General features: G+C 37.4%; 1 protein-coding gene across 1 annotated transcript; it reads left to right on the top strand.

The window, feature by feature from the left end:
- Positions 1–16,197: 16,197 nt before the first annotated feature.
- Positions 16,198–18,108, top strand: LOC121800254. The gene is made up of 2 exons (XM_042199828.1): positions 16,198–16,244; positions 16,458–18,108. Exon 2 carries the CDS (start codon positions 16,803–16,805, stop codon positions 17,430–17,432), a length of 630 nt encoding a protein of 209 aa, XP_042055762.1. The 5' UTR covers positions 16,198–16,244; positions 16,458–16,802; the 3' UTR covers positions 17,433–18,108.
- The last annotated feature ends 270 nt before the right edge of the window (positions 18,109–18,378 follow it).

Here is an 18,378-nt window from a genome sequence, read left to right as displayed (position 1 = left end):
AATGAAGATTTGGCAAATAAACTTATTATCACATACTTATTCTCAATTTAATACATAATCGCAAATAACCACAAAACAATTATGTATCTTGCAACTGTAAAATTAAAATTTTGTATCCTCCAGAGGAGGTCAATACGCATTAAAATCTTACAATTTTACTGGTCACAATCATCGACGAATAGTCCAGAGACCACAAGTGTGGCATGGCCGCCTAATGTTGCCTAAGCAAGACCACCGAATTTAGCATTACAGAGTCTCATTTCTATAACACACTCCCATAACAATGCTCATGTGCTGCTAACAAGATCAAGCTATCTCATAAATCCTGTGTGAACTTCTGAATCTCGCAGTTTCGTATGATTATTGTCCCCACAGAGCAGGTGGCGATAATATTGGATAATGATTATCCAACTTCTTTTAGGATTTATCAAGATAGTGTTAACTATCTAAATCCATTTAGGATCATTCTAGATTTTATTTCGATAAAATCAAATCCTTTAATTCAAGATAACGTTGATCTAGGATTATCATTATTTAAATCGTTCTAGGATATTACTAGATAGAAACGATTCCATCATAATCCATACGATAAATAAAATCCAATCAACCAAGATTTATACAAGAATAGACATCTAGAATATATCATATATTACTTAGGATTTCTTAGATAAATAAGTTTATCTAAATCCAATTAAATAAGGATTTTCTTATATATTATCTTTATCCTAATCTATTTAGGATATAAATCCAAAAGATAAGGATAACTTGGATTACTGTTTATTTTAATCCATCTAAAATTTTTCATAATAGAATTAAATCTATTCAAATCAATAGGATAAAATAAATTAATATAAATATTTATCATAATCATCTAGGATTTATCTTGGAATAAATCCATATAAATCCATAGAATTAGATAATATTATATTATAATTATTCAAATCTATCTAAGATGATTAGAATATTATATTATAATTATTCAAATCCATAGAATTAGATAATATTATATTATAATATTCTAGATGATTATTATAAATATTTATATTAATTTATTTTATAATATAATATATTAGAATTAGATAATATTATATTATAATTATTCAAATCCAACGCTGCTGTCACTGCGTCGTCGTACGCGCCGCTCCCGATCCCCGTTGTTGCTGTGTCACCGCAGTTGCTGCCTGATTACCGCTGCTGCGTCGTCGTCGCTACTGCGACGTCGTCGTCTCTGCAGCCACCGGCGCTGCTGTACGGAACAGCCATGATCTCGCCTCCGGCGCTGCTGCTGCATCGTCGTCGCCGTTGCGACGGCGGCTTCGCAGCGGCTGCTGCGCCGTTGTTTTTTCTCGCCTGCAGTCGCCGCTGCCAGAGACTCGATACGATTCCACAATCACGAACAAAATCGATAGCAGCGTAATGGATACAATCTCTCGTGCAGTTGCAACAATTTGTAATCAACATAAGTAATCATTATTTAATACATTAGATTAGAATTATTTTATAAAAGATTCCAACATTGCAGCGCATATTTATTTTGCTGCATGATCAGGAAGCTCTCCTCGACGTTGAATTGCATGTTCGACGACGTGCAGCCCCGGCGCAAGCGCCGGCTGCGCATCCTCATCGAATGTACCCACATCGTCATTTAACAATTCGTCGTTATTGTGATATTCAACAACACAAGCCAAAAGAAGAAATTCATGCATTCAAGCAATTCACATAACATGAAATTAATCTACATAATCAGAGCCAAAAACTGGCTCTGATACCAATTGTTGGGGTTTTGGTGCCCCTTGCACAGCGGAAGACTTGTACAAAATAAATAAATCAGACGTAGGATCTATTTGACAGATTATGAGATTAATCAATTCACATGTTAACACAGAATTGCATGCTAGAACGCAAATAATTCATGCTTAAAGAATATAAATCCTAAATCATGAATTCTACGGTTTAGAGTTACCGATTTGATTCTCCAAAGAATCGTCGATTGCGCGCGCCTTCTCCACGATGATCTTCAATACCAGACCATAGATCTTCTGACTGGTGTCCCGAACTGTATTCCGACATCAGGGTGGGCTGATCTTGTCGAAACACTAGGACTCGAATAAAGAAGACAGAACTTTCTCACGGAGGAGGAGCTGAGAGAAATTTTCGTCCCCTACACTATAGAGAGAGGGACGAAATTTTCCTCATCAAAAAATTGTATTTTCTGTCTCTTTTATTCTCCTATTTATAATAGTTCATATTGGGCCCAGTCAGGGATCTATGGAAGGTTTTGGATATGGGCTCCCTCAATTAGCTTTTTACTAATTAAATTGAACCCACAATTTAATACAAGCTTATATTGGAATATTACGAGCAGCCACTACAGAAGTAATATTGAACTCCCCATCTAAATCCGAAATTATAAGTATTCTGGGTTTCCATTTTGTTTATTATTTATTTCTCGTGCTTAAGATATAAATGTCCATTAATTAATTAAAGTCTACTATGGACTTAATTAATTAACATCTTTTTAATTCAAAGAGTGGACTTAGCAAGAAACACTTATTTATTATTCATGGAATAATTAAATTCCAACTGGCCAGTTTCCGAATAATAAAACCTTGTTCAAGCTCCTCTTGAGGACATTATCAAACAAGACTCGCCTCGTGCACGATTCAACATAATAGCAATCCTAGCACCGCTAGATAATGATCACCACTACCCAATATACCTGGATCGTTGGATGACGAAAAACCCGCATCTTTGGTAAGTCAAAGTAGTAGATACTCAATGTTGTATGCTCAATGCTAACGTATGTAGATTAAGAAATTAATTATCAAGACCTCGTCTTTTAGTAGATAGCATAAAGACTCGTCTTGCTGTTAGATCCATTCAGTGTTATACCACACCAACCTCATCTTATTTCAATAAGGCTTAGAAATAATCGGACTGACATTGCAACCTTTCACGATAGGTAGCCAAAGCTTATCTAGGTTGTGAAATTCTTCTTTTCTTTTGCAAAGCATTGCTTAGAACCGACTGTAGTACCTTAAAGTGAGCGCAGCCCACGACCAGTCTACTAAGCAAAAGACTTAGGCTTTGTTTACTTCTTATGCATTTAAATGCAGGGCTGGCAATTTTTGACACGACACGATAACACGACATGAACCGGCACGAAATTAATGGGTTTGGGTCAGAGCTTACTGGGTTCGTGTCCTTATCGGGTCGACCCGTTAAGGACATGAAAATTTTGTATCGTGTTTGTGTCGTGTTCGTGTCGGGTTCGTGTTATCCGTTAACAATACGTGTTCGTTCCGTGTTCGTGTCGGGTTCATGTTATCCGTTAACAAATAATATTTTAATATTATTAATTCTTACTGTTTTCATTTTTCAATATTTATTAAATTGACTCTCATAGTCTCATATGGTCATATCTCATTTAAATCATTTAAATATTTAATCACTTTCCGATATGTGTTGTTATCGTGTCGTGTTGACCCGAAGTGTTTCGTGTCGTTAATGGGTTTGTGTCGTGTTCGTGTCGTGTTCGTGTCTCAGGGTAGCAGGTCGTGTTCGTGTTCGTGTTTGGAGTTTTCTTAACAGGTCGTGTTCATGTTTGTTGTTATCGTGTTCGAGTCGTTATCGTGTCGACACGATAACGACCCGACACGCACGATTTGCCACCCCTATTTAAATATTTATAAAACATCTTATAAATGCACAAGCAAACACATTGTAATAATATATTGATTCTATTCATGCAAACTGCTCGAATGATACTGAATCGAGTCAAAAGTGGATTGTAGAGTTTTTCCGTACACAAGCAAGATTCTATTCGTGCGAACTAGCTCGAAACATGCTTTTCAGTATACTAAACCTAACATCATGTTCAGAGGTCAAATGCCATATCCCCTGAAGGGTCTCAACCTAGATAACACAAATACAAAATCATTACAATCAATCTATACAAACTTCAAACTAAATACATTTTTATATACAAAAACATAACATACCATTATCTTCATAGAAGAGGCTGACTCGTTCATCCTATTAGTTGACTGTGTCCCAGGTTGAATTAGGTACGACACTGTGATCCTATTGTACCACGCCATATATCCCGGATTAATGCAACCATCCATTGTCGCCGTTGCATGGTCAAAAGTTGATTGGAACCTGTCGTGTCTCAAGTCTCATTCATCAATGAAGAACTTATGTACCTTAGCCCAATCAGCGCCCTTCCTCCCACGGCGGTGACTTTTACTCAAATGTCCAGCATTATGTAGCATCCTATCACAGTACTGAGGAATACGCTGGTAGCGGTTAAATTGTCGGTAAACGCATCCAGCCTCGTGTGCCTCGACAAATGACCAGCACACCAAATAAGCATCGCACAAGAAGGATGCAGTCGAATCAATGCAGTAATCAGGCAGGATACAATCTGCAAACGGTGTCCACAGAAACTACAAAAAAATAATATAAAAATCACAATTAATTTCATACTATAGTAAATTCATTAACTAAGACAACAAAAATAAATTTCACCTGGCCGGGACGAATCAGTGATAATTGATCACGTTAATGAGCTACTGAATGTCGGGGAGCATTTCCAATTTCAGTAACTCTGTGCCACCTATACATAATATTAATGTCAAAAGTTACCAAAAAATACATAATTAAGTGAGTTAAAGTAAAAAATACATTACTTGGCTCCACACGGGGTATACGGCGTGTGCATAGGCGATATCAAGAAGGCTGGCCTCAATGTAGGCATTCTTTCCCACGCCCACAGCTGCAAAAGAACCATAGGTCCACCCACATCTCTTTTCTGCCTGCCTACAGAAGCCTCGCACAAATAATGATACAGAAAGGCTAAAGCAGCACTACCCCAACTGATATTAGCCACTTCTTCCGAATCGTCAAAGACATTTAACCACATAAAGGGGACCTTGCACCCTGTGGTGTCCGGTATAATAAGCCCCCCTAACAAGATCAGAGCATGTATACGTACTCTTTGGATGTATGCATACTCATGCAGCCCATCACCCAAAGGTATCGTCGCTTGTTGGATCAGAGATGTCATCAACAAACTACCCTGCTTCGTTTCTGTTTCTGCGTCAGGTATCCATCCCAAGACATCTCGACACTTGCTGGGCCAATCTTCGTATCCAATAGGGTAGTCACGGCCAGTGAAAACACGACCGTCTGCTCTCAAACCCCACAGGCTTTGCACATCCTGTAAGGTTACGGTCACTTCTCCAACTGGTAGGTGGAAACAGTGTGTCTCAGGCCTCCAGCGCTCGATCAAGGCAATTATAAGCTCGTTGTCCATCCTCATCGGCCTTCCACATTCCACCACGCCTTTGAAACCCCATACATCAAGCCAATACTTCAAATTTCATGTATTGGCACTGCCCAAACCTTACTTTCCGTCCTACGAACTCTCAACACATTTGTTGTGCCATTTGCCAACAATGAGGCTGAAATGTGTTCGTTTTGATGAAATAGTAATGATGGATCCTCAGGTCCATAACATAACTGTTTGGAACTTGCAGATGCCATCTACTTCAAAACATTCACCCAAGATTCAATTTTTTTCATAAAAACTCAACAATCTAACTAAATTGCAACTTCAATTGACAACGGCAAGCTATATTCCAATTTGGAGACATAATCAAGATTCAAATAGGCAAGAAAAGGGGTGCAATTACAAAAACTTAATCACTTACTTCTACCCATTGAATTATATGCATATGAAATACACAAATAGGCAACAAAACAACAAAAATCAAGCAAAAATCCATCAATTTCATCATAAACCCTAATTTTACTAAACTACGGAAAACCTACACAAATTAAGCAATAAAGGATGTATGTAGCCAAATTGAAGAACAATTACCGGAATATGTTCGAAAATGAGGGAAATTCACAGGAAATTGCTGGGATTCGTCGGAAATTGTCGACCCTAGACGCCTGTTCGTTCGCTGCTCCTGCTTCGCTGCTTCTGCTCTGTGCGAAGCCTTCTGCTTGTTTTAAAACCCGATCGAAGACGCATAAGTGTTATGCGTCGCTAGGCAAAGACACACAAGGGTTATGCGTCGCTACTGAAAGACGCATAAGTATTATGCGTCGCTAAGGAAAGACGCATAATTGTTATGCATCACTAAGTAAAGACGCATAAGTGTTATGCGTCACTAAGTAAAGACGCATGATGGTTATGCGTCTCTCTATTAACGACGCATAAGGGTTATGCGTCACTCCCTCAGTCGGAATACGACTAAAACCCTTCATTAAAATGGAATTCCATTAACATGCATTACCAAAAATAGAATTTTTCTTGTTTTCGAGCTTGAATATGCCCAGTTAAGTTAGATCTAGTGTTTCTTTAAGTTTCTCTAAGTTTCAACAAGCCATTTCTTCTAAAAATGCATGGTATTCGTGGATCTCAGTTTTTCTTTGCTTTCGTTCTCGATTTCAAGTTAAATATTGCATTTACGAATTTTCAAGCTTGAGCATTCATCAATGGAGTTTGTTAGATCTTGTTAGTTTAGCTTGGTGAAGAAGATAATGTCACAATCAAAGAATGGGACCACTTGTGTTGCTTATGTTGCTTTTTTGCTTTTGTACTTGCACTTTGTCAGCTTTTCTGCACTACACCCAGCAGAAAGTCTGTCAGCATGTCCTTTGATTCCCATTACCTTTTGTCTAGCCATTTTTAGTAAGTTCCGTCTAGTAGCTTCTCACATGCACACTCTCAACCTAGTTTACCCACGCATTTTAATTTCTTTTAGCATGCAGCAATTAGAGCCTACCCTAACCTACTGGTCAGGTAGGTTATAGGTCTCATTTCATTTCACGCCTAATTTTAACCTCAACCCCATAAAGCGTGGTAGAAAACCAACCCTTCTAAGATGTCTTCACAATTGCACATGTCCTATCCATCTCTGTGGGATCGACCCTTACTCCACTATACTAGTCAGTAGAAGTGGGTTGAGGATTTTTTGTTGACAAGATGTTTTAGGCACACACCCAACGACACAACTAGATCTAGGTACCCTCCTGACCAGTTGACACACACAAGAGTCGCCGCACTAGTTAATTCATGCTTAATCTATCTTTTTCATAATTTGAGGCAATTATGACGTCTAATCCTTATGCAATCTGTGCTTCTATTTTATATTTATTTCTTGTTTTGTTTGGGGACAAACAAATATTTAAGTTTGTGGAGTTGATACGCTCGGATTTTGTACTATTTTAAGGCCATTATTTGGTCCGTTTTGAGTGTCAAAGTTGCATTACATGTCCATTATTTGCATATTTTATCCATTTTGGTATTTTGACATGTTTTGTGATAAATGTGCGAAATATAGCAGAAAAAGAGCATAAAAAGATCAAAATTTGAAAGCTGGAACTAGAGCGTAACCCAGCGGCCCGCTGCACCCAATGCAGCGGTCGCTAAACCAAGTCCAGACAGTTCTGGAGCTGTCCAGCGGCTGACTGCGCCCGGTCGCTCATGATAGCCTGTGTTCAAAACCAATTTTCCGGAGATTCTGAAGTCCGGTCAGGGCGTGCTATATATCATTCTCATCTTCTTTGAAAGATCTTCGCATTGGTAACAAGATCATCTCAATCGGAGTTCTGTGGAGAGAGTTATGGCCATTCTACGAAGACTGCGCAATGCTGTCAAGTGCTGGCGGGAATTTAAGGAAGGAAAGAAACTATTACCTTGTTAAGCCAAATGTTTTCCTTAACCTATGGGAACGAAAATTCCATCTTTCCTATTACTTGGAGGACACCTTTTACCATGTTTAAACCTTTTTCAAGCATATATGTACCCCATAACCTAATTCATAATATTCACCAATTCACTGTTTTAGGCCATTATTTGGTCCGTTTTAAATGTCAAAGTTGCATTACATGCCCATTATTTGCATGTTTTGTCTATTTTTGTATTTTGACATGTTTCGTGAGAAATGTGCATATTTGAGCCTAAAAAGGGAGTCAAAATGTGAAGTTGGAAATTTGGAGTTGTTATGCATGTCCAGCGGTCCGCTGCAACACAGCCGGCTACTGCTGGCGCCCAACGACCTCTAAGTCAGTAGCGGCCCGCTTCAGGAAAGTTATGCATGAAAGACAAGACACGCCCAACGACCGCTGGGGAGTGTGTGGCGACCGCTATAAAGAGTCCGAAGAGTTACGGGATGATTGCCAGCGACCGCTGGCCAAGAGACAGAAGCTTCGGACCAACCCACAGCGACCGCTGGCCAAGGTGCAGCGGCCAGCTGGGAAAAAGCGGCGAGCAGATTTGCCCTACTTTCTCTCCGAGATTTACCATATTTTGAAACCCTTTTCCTTATTTGAAGAGGGGCGATTTTCTCCCTATAAATACTCCCCAAAGCTTCATCAAAAAAGGATCTTCTCTTTGCAAAATATTTCCAGAGCTTAAAAGTTATAGTACTTCATTGTGCAAGGGGTTGAAGAAGGATTCAAGAGTTTATCAAGGCTACAAGGATTCTACCTTTGGGTTTTATTTGCTTTAGTCCTTATGTTTTCATTGTCTTCCCTACAATCTATGTTTTTAGTTTATTCAATCATGTGTAACTAAACTTGTCACGACCGCCCTTTAGGGTTAATAAAAGCGGACGATCGTGATTAAAAGGACTTAATGAACAGACATAGAAGACTAGGGTTTCAATAAAAGTCTGACCAAGAATTTAAGTTTAATAAATAAAAAGACTAAAGGTTTAGCATTTATTCAAAAGATAATAAGTTTTCAAACATCCCAACAAACAGTTTCATAGTTAAATAAAAAAATAGTAAAAAAAATATCACATCGGAAGCATCCAAGAGAACAGTGAAGTCATGTGTGAAGACACAACGACACTCGGAGTTTCAAAACAAACATAGTATATTATTAATTCTGCTCAACACCACCAACCGCTCGTCGCCGCTCAACCTGCACATAGGGAAACGCATGCAGGGCTGAGTACTATAAAAGTACTCAGTGGCTCATGCCGAAAACATTTTAAATAAGAGTATATGTTATCATGTCATACGTAAGTAATCATCGGGGTTTGAGCTTTAGAAAGGCCCGAGGCACCCAAAATATTTTTCATTGTTCAAATAGCGACTGCGCAGTCATTTTCCCATAGACGTCAACCATATCTGCCAATACATGACTTGGAATGTGGCCACAAACCAAGCCACTAGACCGGCCAGCCCGTACGCTAGCACACAGTCTACCATAGGTGTACACTAATCCACGTAGGGTTTGCGGCCCTACGAGGACCCGAATTCGATTTATATAACAGTGGCAAAAGCCACATCAGATAGGCACGTTGAAACAAATCACGGCATGATAATCATAGAAATTTTCATCAATAAAGCATTTAGGACATCGTCCTTATTTAAAAGAGAGCCCACCTCGACCGTTTAGATTTCAAGTACTGTTTTCCCTTTGTTATCACGCTTCGCGCACGAGTTATCACCTTTAGATAATATATATTATCAATTAGTCACAAACATCGACTTAATATTATGAATGTCCCTAACGTTTCCCTTTTTCCCCATCTTTGAATAACACATCACGTCATCACATATATATATCATGTATATCACTTATAATAACATAGTTGTTTTTGTAAAGATAGAAATCTGGCAGCACTGCGCAACCATTTTATAAAAATTATTAAAAACTCACCCGACTTCCGTTGGGGCTAAACTTTTACCACAATGCAGTAGACTCATCAAATAACTTCCAGTTAAAAATTCATGTCAAAATAACCTTTTTAGGTCGGTCAAATCGAAAACGTAACCCACTGGTCGAGAAAACATTTTCCGGTAGAATTGCGCAGTCAACTTCAAAAATTCACCGAAAATTCATCTTTTGTCCAAATGAGTTGAAATTTGCACACAACACAGAATATATCATGAAGTTTACTCAGAAAAAAAGAATCGAATAAAAAGGAGTTCATTTGATTGGTCAAATTCGTGTCGGAATCTACTGTCCGAATCCACAGTTTTCAATGCTTAAAAATTCGAATTAGGGTTTCATCCCCATTCATTCAAACACAACCTTTTCATGGTTTTAACACACAAACATGCTTAAAAGATTCCTCACACTCATGTTTTCATATAATCATACATCATTCACCAATGATTCATTAAATCTTCATACAATTTCATTCAAAACGCATACACACATACAAATACAAATTCCCACCGATTAAATCCTTAGATTTGAAATCCCTACACTCACTATATGCATGAGGGAGTCAAAAGAATGTTTAGATGGAGAGGAATGAAGAATAGAGGTTTGATTGTACCTTTCTTCAACGAAACAATCGGTAGAAACGAATATAACTCTTGATTCTTCAACAAACTCTTGGTGAATCGAAAGGAACTTGAGTAGAGTAGAAGAACAAGTGTGGGAGGAGTGGGGAAGAGAGAATGGGCGTGTGAGAGAGGGAGTAGGCGTGTGAAATTGTGGGGGCTAGGGTTAGGGTTTGGTTTAATCTCTTATTTATAGAGTTAGGAATAAAATATCCCACAATTAAATAAAGATTTGGGGAAGATATGAGGGAGTGGGAATTGGCGTGAATTTGGTGGAGAGATTTTGAAATCTTGGCTATTTAATTAGCCAATGATTTTATTTGGTATTTCAAGGAGTAGAATAAAATATTACGGAGCATAATAAAATAATAATTCTCTCAATAAAAAAATAGGGAAGTGACGTGAATTATGCTTCTTCCACAAGGAATAAATTTCAAATCTTTAATTGAACAAGATAAGGCAAGATTTGCTAGGATATTTGAATTTATTCATGGGAGGGAATAAATAGGGGATCAATTAGTATAATGAATAATTCCCCCTCTCCATGATTAGGAGATTTTAGAAATCTCCATGGGGCAAGCATGGGGGTCGACTTTCCTCATGAAGAAAATAAAGAATAATTGGCTTTGGATTTAATTTGGATAATTATCCCAAACAAATAATTAAATCCAAGGAAAATAGATCTCTCTCCAATAAATAGGAGTGGTCGAAAATTTCAAATAAAATGGGCAAGGTAATTATTGATGATCCTATTTAATCTCACTCACCCTTAGAAAAAATAATTCACCACAATATATTTCACCCCGCATCAATTATTCAAACAGCCACGTCACAATTCAACACGATTGACTATTCCACCCACATCTCAACTCCAAAACAAAATTAGGTCACATAGAAATCAAGCAATTAATTCACTCATCATTTAATTTGCATACTTCACGGCATTAAAAGCATTAAATGCAAAATTTCATGGTTCAAAAATTAGGGTTCAGAAAGTGGGGCGTTACAAAACTCATAGGATTCTAGGGATGTGTTAGTAACGACTTTGGTTATACAATTCATTTTTCTATTTAATATCCATTTTGTTTGTACTTTGTTCCTTCCCTAAGTAATTGGATAATGCTTCACGTTTGAGTGACACATTCTGTGATGATTTAATATAACTTGCTACATAATCATGAGAGGAGGTTGGCGAGTTAGATCCACTTAATAGACACTTCAATTAGCTTCCATTAAAACGGCATTGTTAATTGAGAGTGGGGACTTTTCAAGGATCTTAGGAGCTTTTAGGAGTTACGTATTTAGGATTGAAAACCCTAATGTTTGTAATCAACGTTTGCATCGCATGAGAATAAGCTAGGTGACTCGTTCTATCAAAGTAAGAACTGTGCTAAGGTGTTGTAGTTGTAATTTGTATAACCATAACTGTGAACGCACATCCCTGGAATTCCCTTATCTCTATACTTTTATCTCCATGATTATTTGCAATTAGTTGTTTACTTGTTTTCAATTGTTCTTTGTTTTAAAAAAATCTTCAAATCTTTCGGTTTTCCAAATAATAATTGAATTTTATTAGAGGATAGCCAGTATGTGTTTGTTTCCCCGTGATCGATATCTGGTACTAACCTTTATCTATATTATTCATACTCTGTATACTTGCAGGTATTTATAGTGCTAATAAAAAGTGCATCAATTATGCACTACTTTGACTAATCAAACGGTGCGGGTTTTTCGCAACCCAATAATCCTGATATATTGGTGTAACATCCCAAATTTTTGTGACTCTTTTTATATGTTTATTTGAAATTTCGATTATGAAACTTTTGTTTCTATGTGATTAAGTGAATTGCGTGAAATAATTGTCGTGAGTGATGTGGAATGAAGTGCTTGATATTTTATATTTTCGAATGTGGGGAAATAATTAATAGGATCATGCATTTATTTTTTTCGAGCCAATTCATTGAAATTTTCGGCCCTTCCTAATTATTGAAATAGTATTTCATTTCTTGGATTTAATTAATTATTTTGGGATATTTATCTAAATTAAATCCAAACCAAATGATCCCTAAATTGTAGTACATGAAATTCGAACTCTAGCCTATTATCGTTGGGAGTTTCGAAAATCCCCTATTTAAAATAGGAGGATGAATTATTTTCTTTGATTTAATTGGTGCTTTGTTGACTCCCTTCTTTTGAATTAAATCCAATTAAATCATGTCATATTTTATTTCTTCACCCAAATTAAATAAAGATTTGAAATAATTCCTTGGCTAGTTAAGCCTAATTATTTTCGGCCCCCTCATTATTTTGTAGAGGAGAATTTATTGTTTCCTTTTTGTGAGACCCTTTTATTCAAATTAATACCTAAGCCAAATTAATTGGTGGTGTGAATATTTCCATGTGTTGCACCCTCCATGTCACACGCCCCATGCTATTATTTTTCCTTGTGGGAATTTATTTATTGTTACCTATTTTATGGGAGCCTCTTTTCTATAAAGAAATTACCAAATATAAATCATAATCTATTTAATTGAGGATTTAAATAATTCCCTTGTGCAATATCTCTTAAATTTTCGGCCTCTACCTCATTTTTCCTACTTGGAGATTTAATTTATTTTGTTCCCTTGTTTATGGAATATTCATTATTTTATTTCCTAAATTGTGGATCTATTTCTCTCCAAGTAAATATCAAATAATTCCTTGTTAAATTTTCAGCCATAATTTTTGAAAAATTTGCTTCTTTTAATTGTGAAAATTTTAATTATTGGCCTCTATTTTATTCCTCCACAATTAATTAAATTTTGAATTTACCTAGAGCTATAAAATCACCTAAACTAAACCCTAGCCTCATTTTCTCTCAACCCTAGCCGCCCACCCTATCTCCCTCACACGCCTCTCCTCTCCTCTCCCACTCATATTCTCTCCAAAAATCCTCCATTCAATCCTTGTTCTTGCATCCGTTGAAGTTTATTTTCAAGAGTCTTCGACGAATCGCATCAATTCTTGTTTCTACCGATTCGTTTTCTTCAAGAAAAGTATAAGTGATTCACTTTCCCTCAATCTTTTCATATAATCCTTGTTCTTGAACCCTACATGCATATAGCGAGTGTAGGAATGATAGATCGCAAAATTAATAGGTGGGAAAGTGTGGTTGCATGAGAACTTTGATAATTATGCGATTTTGATTGAGTTTATGTGAAGTTTGATTTGAATCTTTGGTGAATGATGTGAGTTTATGTGCAAATATGATTATGAGAACCTTTTTAAGTATGATTGTGTGTTATAAGCATGAAAAATTGTATTTGGATGATTGAAGAAGAAACCCTAATTTCGAATTTGTGAGCCTGAAATCTGTGACGTTCGAACAGCGGTTTCTGATTTGTAATTGACCTAACAAATGATCGAATTTTGATATGTAAATTTTACTGATTAAATTTCAAGGTGTTTTCTATGTCTCGTGTGAGTTTCAGCCCTTTTTGTCGAAAAATGAATTTTTACAAAATGTTTGAAGTTGACTGCGCAATTCTGCCAGAAACTTGTGTTCTCGCCCAGAAAGTTTCGTATTCTGTTTGACCGACCAAATGACCTCCGTTTGATGTGATTCTAGAACTAGATGAAATATTGAAGTGTCTTCTGAGTCGTGTAAAAATTTCAGCTTCATTGGACATCGGTTGAATTTATGGTGAATTTCTCAAATGAACTGCGCAATGCTGCCAGAATTTTTATATTCTGACCAGAGAGTGGTATTAATGTTTTGACTGACCAAATGACATTATTTGAGTGTGAAACTTTACCTGAATGAACTTGAATGAGTCTACTGTGTTGTGACCAAATTTTAGCTTCATATGAGGTCGGATGAATTTTTGGTGATTTTTACAAACCAACCGCACAGTTCTGCCAGTTTTGTTATTATGTGAAAATATCACTTGTTGCTAAATTTTGATGAATTATTTGATGCATGTATGATTTGAGAAGTATCCTATGACGTGATTATGTGTGACACGTTGAGAAATATTATGACATGTCTTCTTTGTGTTGGTGAATGTTGGGATGGGTAAGAGAACGATAAAAAAAAGAACAATAGGACATGCATGATAATATAAACTTATGGAAGGCTAATAGTGTTGTCGTTGACAAGGGTGATTGTGTATACGTGAGCTCGAGGAACGAGAGTTTCCATAAGTTGGATTTTGATTTGTTAAGCGAACGAGGTGGGCTTTCTTTTCAAACCTTTTTATTTTCCGAAAATACGATGTGGTGTTATAAGGGTGGTTTAACTTGTTATGTCATGCCATGTTTTTTTTATTTGTGAGATTGTTGCCTGATGCTTAGTTCGTCTGAGCTTGCTCCGTTAGGCTATATAGTTGTGTTGTGAAACGAATTCGGGTCTGAGTAGGGCCGTAAACCCTATCAGGCTGTGTACACTAGTGGGATCGTGAGCCGTCCTTGCTAGTCGGCCGGTCTCGTGGACGAATAGTGTGGCCACACTTTCGTCGCACTGTGATATGATGACTGTGTTTGATGGAATGATATGGAAAGTGGGGAGATAAATTGTCAGGCCATACTTGAAATGTTTTGTGTTCTCGTGATATTTCTTACTACATAAAACTCGAGATCACTGGTATGGATGACATAACTAATATAAAATGTTTTCGGCATGATCCCATTGGGTACAATAAGTACTCAGCCCTGCATATTATTTTTCTTATGTGCAGGTTGATCGGGATGTTGCGGAGGATGTTGAGTCGGCCTAAGAACTTAGGATGCGATGTGTCTCCATACATAGGCGTTATCCTTGACTCTCTCTTTGAACCTTATTTTCGCTGCTATATCTTGAACTATGTTCTAATACTTTAATCTTTTCCATTCTGTGTTTGAGTATGTTTGGTTGTGTTAGGTTTTAAATGAGTATTTACAATGTTACTTGAAAATGATGTTTCTTGCGAAGTAAACTAAATGTTTTTCTTAGAAGTTGATTGGGTTTTTAATAATTAATTTTCTCCGCTGCTTTCTTTTAAAGGTATTTATTATGAGTCGTTTTTATTTAATAGAAAAGTTGTAACTTTAAACTTCTTTAAACCAAAATGTTTTTTCATCCTTTTAAGTTAATTAAGTTTTCAAATAAAACGCTATCCTTGCATGTTGTATCACGATCGCCGCGTTTGTAGTAACCCTAGTATGGGCGGTCGTGACAATTGGGTAGCGGTGCTAGGATTGCTATTATAGTTAATCATGCGCGAGCTGAGTCTCGTTTGACAATGTCCTCAAGAGGGGCTCAAAACAAGGCTTTATTATTTGGAACCTAGCTAGTTGGAGTTTGATTACTCTATGAATAATAAATAAGCGTTTCTTGCTAAGTCCACTCTTGGAATGAAAAAGATGTTAATTAATTAAGTGCAAAGCAGACACTAATTAATTAATGGACATTTCTATCCAAAGCGTGGGAAATGAACAACAAACAACGGAAATCCAGATTACTTGTAATTTCGGATTTGGATGAGCAGTGCAATATTATTTTTGTAGTGGCTACTAATAATATTCCAATATAATCTTGTATTAAATTGTGGGTACAATTTAATTAGTAAAAAGCTAATTAGGGGAGGCCATTTCCAAAACCTTTCATAGATCCTTGACTGGGCCCAATATGTAACTTAATATAAATAGGAGAATAAAAGAGACAGAAAATACTTAATTATTTTTCCTAAAATTGTCGTCCCCCTCCTAATACGCATAGGGGACGATTTTTCTCTCCTACTCTGCGTGGGATTTTTGTCTTCTTTATTTAAGTCATGTTATTCTAGTGAGATCAGCCAACATTGATATCAGCATGCAGTTCGGGAACCAGTTAGAAGATCCGTGGTCTAGTACTCAACATCTTCACGTGGAGAAGGCGCAAGCAATCTTCGATTCTTTGGAGAATCGCCAAGGTAAAATGGCTACTCCGTAGAAAAACATGTTTTAGGTTTCAATTATACTTAAAGCATGTCTTAATTCAAGTTATGAGCATGACACATGTGATGATTGCGCGAATAGAATTTGTCTAAAAAACTGCTAAATAGATTATAATTATTATGTAATTGATTTATGATGCGCTTCCGCCGCCAACTCCTTCACAAGCCACATCCCAATCTTTCTTATAGGAACCCCAATAATGCTCTGCAGCCACCACCAGGATTCCAAGTGTCAAATGGCCAAATCAAGGAGTCGAAGAAGGCCGAGCTCTAAGAAGCTCTGATGGCTTTCATGAAGTACACAGGCGAATGCATGACACAATCTAATCAGAGGCTGGACAAGGTAGAAGCTAATGTGGAAAGTTTGAACATACACATGAAGAGCATCGACACTCAACTCAGTCAATTTACCAAGTTGTGGGAACTGTACCCAAGCCGGGGCAATTTCCTGGTAATACAAGTACCGATCCCGTCAAACACAAAGAGTGCAAAGCCATCTGCGCGAGCATTCAACCCAATGAAGTGGAAGAAGGGATGAATAAAGAGACTGCAGTGGATAATGCTTTTGAGAAAGAGGAGAAACGACCTGAACCACCTCGATTGGAGCCATATATTCCTAAGATGTCGTTCCCGAGCCGAATCAAGAAGAAGATTGTGGATGAAAAATTTGAAAAATTGTTGGACATCTTCAAGAAGGTGAGTGTGAATATTCCACTAGTAGAGGCATTGCAACAGATGGCTAAGTATGCAAAGTTCCTGAAAGACATGATCTCCAAGAAGAAGAAGTGGGTGGAGTATGAAATAGTGAACATGTCGGAGAATTGCAGTGCCATAATCCAGAAGAAATTTCCCGCAAAGCTCAAAGACCCTGGAAGTTTCAACATATCATGTGTCATTGGTGATGACAAACACACAAATGCACTTTGTGATTTGGGGTGGAGCATCAACTTGATGCCCCTATCCTTCTTTCGGAAGATGAAAATCGGCACTCTCAAGCCGACTAGAATCACGCTCCAAATGGCTGATAGATCTGTCACCTATCATGAAGGGATCATAGAAGATGCGTTAGTGCCGGTCAATGACTTCATATTTCCCGTTGATTTTGTTGTGCTTGACATGGAAGAAGTAGGAATGTGCCGCTTATCCTTGGTCAGCCATTCTTAGCATCGGGGAGAGCATTGATTGATGTGTCAAGAGAGGAGCTTACACTCCGCATGGGCACCAAACACCATATATTATCCATGTACAATGCCATGAAGAGTCCTAAGGTGGAAGAGCTTGCTATGAAGAAAGAGTGCAAAGTTATGCACGTTGTTGAGGTTCAGAAGGCTTAAGTGGCGAAGCCCAAGGTCAAAAATATTTCCTCCCCATGATGTTTACTTGGGCCATGTGGAGGTTCGAGTCATTGCAAAGGGAGACAAAAAAAGCTCAAGGAAGTGAAGGACAAGAAAGCAGAGGCATCGAGCTTACCCGAGTTTGAGCTCAGATCAAATGATAGCATGGTGAAGAAAATATGGTGGAAGAAGAGGTTGGAAGTATCATACTTTTCTAGACGCAAAGAAGAAGCCAACATCTCCATTAATGGGGAAGTGAAATGATGAGCTTATTGAAGACGTTGAGCCAACGACGATAACCAAAGGCACTATAGGGGTGGTGACCCCTAATAGGTAACTTTTAGATTGTTTTCATTTTAGTTTATCTATCATATAAGTCTCTCTTCTCCACCAACTTTTCAAACTTATTTTTTGCATATCATTGAATAAGTTTGGGGGGAGGGGTGATATGGTGGATAGTGAACCTTATGAGGTACTTTACTGCTTTATTTTTGTTTCGGATTGATTAGTTGTCTTTTGTTTCTTTTATTTATGTTTTAGGATAGATTTATTTTTGTCATGACCACAACTCTCTAATCAAAGAAAGTGTAGCTATTTCGCGACTAAAACTTACTAAATGGTCTCAACTCATCATAAATGGATAATCAAAACAAGAGAAACATTATCTGAATGTGAAAGAGAGTACAACTATACTGAATCAGAGTAATTTCTGGGGCATTGTCTTTACTAAAACAAAGTCTAGATTCTCACAGCGGAAAAGTACCAAGACGGTGTAA

The sequence above is a fragment of the Salvia splendens genome, chromosome 4 (genome assembly GCF_004379255.2).
Source record: "Salvia splendens isolate huo1 chromosome 4, SspV2, whole genome shotgun sequence".
NCBI classification, from domain to species: domain Eukaryota; kingdom Viridiplantae; phylum Streptophyta; class Magnoliopsida; order Lamiales; family Lamiaceae; genus Salvia; species Salvia splendens.
This window is presented reverse-complemented; position numbering and strand designations above follow the sequence as displayed.

Coding starts and splice junctions, on each gene's coding strand:
- LOC121800254 (XM_042199828.1), top strand. CDS start 16,803: ATGAATAAAGAGACTGCAGTGGATAATGCTTTTGAGAAAGAGGAGAAA.